The following is a 2,870-nucleotide window of genomic DNA, read 5'->3' as shown; positions in this document are numbered from 1 at the left end:
AAAAAAAAAAAAAAAAAAAAAAAACTCTCATTCCCAACTACCAACCTCATCCGTTGCTCTCAATTAACGCATACCCTTTGCCTTCCAACTCTAACAGACTCCATTAGTCTTCTTCTTATCCATCACAAACTTCCTCCAAGCAGTGGTGATCTCCCTCTGTGTCTCCAGTGCACTCTTCTTCGCCACCACGACGTGGTTTGTCTCTTCTCTGATATCAGCCCTTGACGGGAGGATGTCCAGCTCGTGCATCACCTTTTCAATGTCTTTCACTAGACGCTCAGCAAGTGTGCGTGAGAAATCTTCTCGGATCACCACTCTTAGAACTGTAATGTGTTGCGCGTCCGGAGGCATCGTGTAAGCTGGCACGATCCACCCGAACCTCCTAAGCATTTCTGAGACTTCAAACTCTGTGTGACGACTGCTGTCTTTCAAGGAGAATGCCACTAGTGGAACTCCTTCGTCCTTGGACACAATGTTGAACCGCCCTGTTTTTTCCAGTCCGTCCTTGAGAACAATCATGTTTTCTTTGCAGTTCTCCATCACGTTCTGGTATCCCTGTCAATAAAAATTACGAGATCCCACGTCAGTTGAGTCCAAAAATGGTACTAAATGAGGCCTAATTTTGTGAAGTTCGTTTCAGATCATCACATTGGTTTGAATTGAACCTAAAATATGCTTTAAACTGATAAAGGTCAGGAATATTACCTCATAACCCAAGCGGATCAATTGGTAATACTGAGCAATGACTTGGCTAGAACCTACAGAAAACAATAAAAAGTAAGCTTTAAAAAGAAAAGGGCCATATTGAAGAACAGAGATTAGAACAAAATGGTATGCACCTTTGGAGAAATTGAGAGTGAAAGTGGGTTGGTCGGCGCCAAGATAGTTGATATGGAAGATGAGTTCTTCAGGCAAGTCTTCCTTGTTCCTCCAGATAACCCAACCAATTCCAGCATAAACAAGCCCATACTTATGGCCACTCACATTAATACTCTTTACAAGGGGCAGCCTAAAGTCCCATTCCAGATCAGGGTATATGAATGGGGCAATGAACCCTCCACTCGCAGCATCAACATGAATAGGAGTCTCCCATCTGTTAAAGGCTTTCAAATATTTATTTTGATACCTTCCAAACTAAATAGATAGAGGGAGGAAGAAATTGTACCCGGTTTCCTTGTTCTTCTCGATTAAGAGATCGTTTAAGACCTTCACATCTTCGAATTCTCCATTGAGAGTGGAGCCCAAGATGGCTGCTACACAGATGGTGTTCTCATCAACCAAATCCACAGCTTTCTCTGGGTCCATCACGTAGTAACCTTCCCTCAATTTCACCTCCTTCAGTTCTACCTCGAAGTACCTTGCGAATTTCTCCCAGCATACCTTTGTATTTTTGTTATGAACAACAATGTTATCAAATTAGATATTTGGAAATATCCTCTCGATGAGTGGCTGAAGCTGAAGCAGGTACTTAAATTAAATTGAAGTAACAGAAAGAAAAGCAGGAGTAGGAGAGTCATGTTGTTAATGTCCCATATTGAAAATTTAATAACTTAAATTACTTGATTCATGTTGTTAATGGCATGGAGTGAAATGAGAATGATGATGATACCTGGACATTAGCTCCGGTGACAATGTTGGGGTTGTCATAGGGCTTGCCTTCAGCCTTCCTTCTGTTCTGCCACTTTCTCTTGAAAGCCAAGCCAGCCAACATTATGGCCTCCGACGATCCCACTGTTCCAACTCCCACCGCCGTCTCATTCTCCCCCAATGGGGCATTGAACAAGTGAGCTATCATGTTCACACATCGATTCTGCATCACCATTCACAACAACCACTTAATGCCTCATTTCTTCCACACAAGAGCTAGAAACTCACAACATTCTAGAGTGAAATTTTCAATCATATTATGACTTTCAAATATAGAAAATTAAAATATTATCTCCACGTGTGCATTATATACATACTAATAACATATGCATCAATTTTAACATTAATTTATTCCTCATACTACAGTTAAAAAAAGTAAATCAAAGAGTTAATTTCAATTTCTCTTTAACTAAAAAACTATTAGCTGTTCAATTTTAAGAATTTATTAAAACAAATCTAGAGTGGCCGACTCCATTACAATACTATAAACTCTTAAATCATGGCAATAATTAGGGCCAAATTCATTCAAGTCTAGGATATTTATTTATGCCTTAAGTTTCGTTAAAGTTGCACGTATTCTAGTGCCTTGGTCAAAATTCTAAGAGATTTCAAGTAATATTACTGAAAAGATCTCTCAAATTTATTTATTACCTTACAACCAAAAGTCAAAATAATTATTTATATGATTTTGATAAAATTTTAAAATTCAGTTAAATTTATAATTTATTTATAAAAAAAACAAACAAACAAAGGAATAAAACAATAGAACTTTTGAAAAGACTTCGTGGGTATCAAATATTAATATTAATATTAATCTATGTTTTTGATAAAACGAAGTGCCAAAGTCAATTGAGAAAAAGGGTAAATTGCAAGACCAAGATCAAAGGATTCACCTATGGACCCACCATTACCTAAGGATTCTACTTTCTTGGGCCCATTTCCCCTTCAAATTTAGATTTTTTCTTTCTAATCCTACTTTTTATAATATAATTTCGGGCTAAATTAATTAAAATACCCATAAATTTTGTATTTCAAATGGTAATAAATTCTTATGCTTTATTCACTTATTTATAATTCATATGCTATTTAGAAGTATGGCACGAGATCCGATTTATTTATGGATTCTAGGAAATTGACTTTTGGGTTATACAGATTCTCAGTTATTTATTATTATTATTATTACTATTATAATTTTAAAAAAAAAAAAAAAAAAAAAAAAAAAA

At 36.2% G+C, this 2,870-nt stretch overlaps 1 protein-coding gene across 4 annotated transcripts in view; it reads right to left on the bottom strand.

Moving 5' to 3' along the window:
• LOC111457631 (glutamate decarboxylase 1-like) overlaps positions 1–2,870 on the bottom strand; it is a 4,855-nt gene that overhangs the window by 516 nt on the left and 1,469 nt on the right. Inside the window, exons 3-7 of one of the 4 annotated variants that reach the window (XM_023099976.1) lie at positions 1,610–1,810; positions 1,166–1,380; positions 840–1,093; positions 706–758; positions 92–555 (exon numbers count right to left, since the gene is read on the bottom strand). In XM_023099976.1, coding sequence (XP_022955744.1) covers positions 92–555; positions 706–758; positions 840–1,093; positions 1,166–1,380; positions 1,610–1,810 — 1,187 coding nt within the window. Of the gene's footprint in view, positions 1–24; positions 556–705; positions 1,094–1,165; positions 1,381–1,609; positions 1,811–2,870 lie in introns of all 4 variants that reach the window. The other 3 variants (XM_023099967.1, XM_023099952.1, XM_023099959.1) reach the window with 3 other exon arrangements.

This window comes from Cucurbita moschata, unplaced genomic scaffold (genome assembly GCF_002738365.1).
Source record: "Cucurbita moschata cultivar Rifu unplaced genomic scaffold, Cmos_1.0 Cmo_Scf00002, whole genome shotgun sequence".
NCBI classification, from domain to species: Eukaryota; Viridiplantae; Streptophyta; class Magnoliopsida; order Cucurbitales; family Cucurbitaceae; genus Cucurbita; species Cucurbita moschata.
This window is presented reverse-complemented; position numbering and strand designations above follow the sequence as displayed.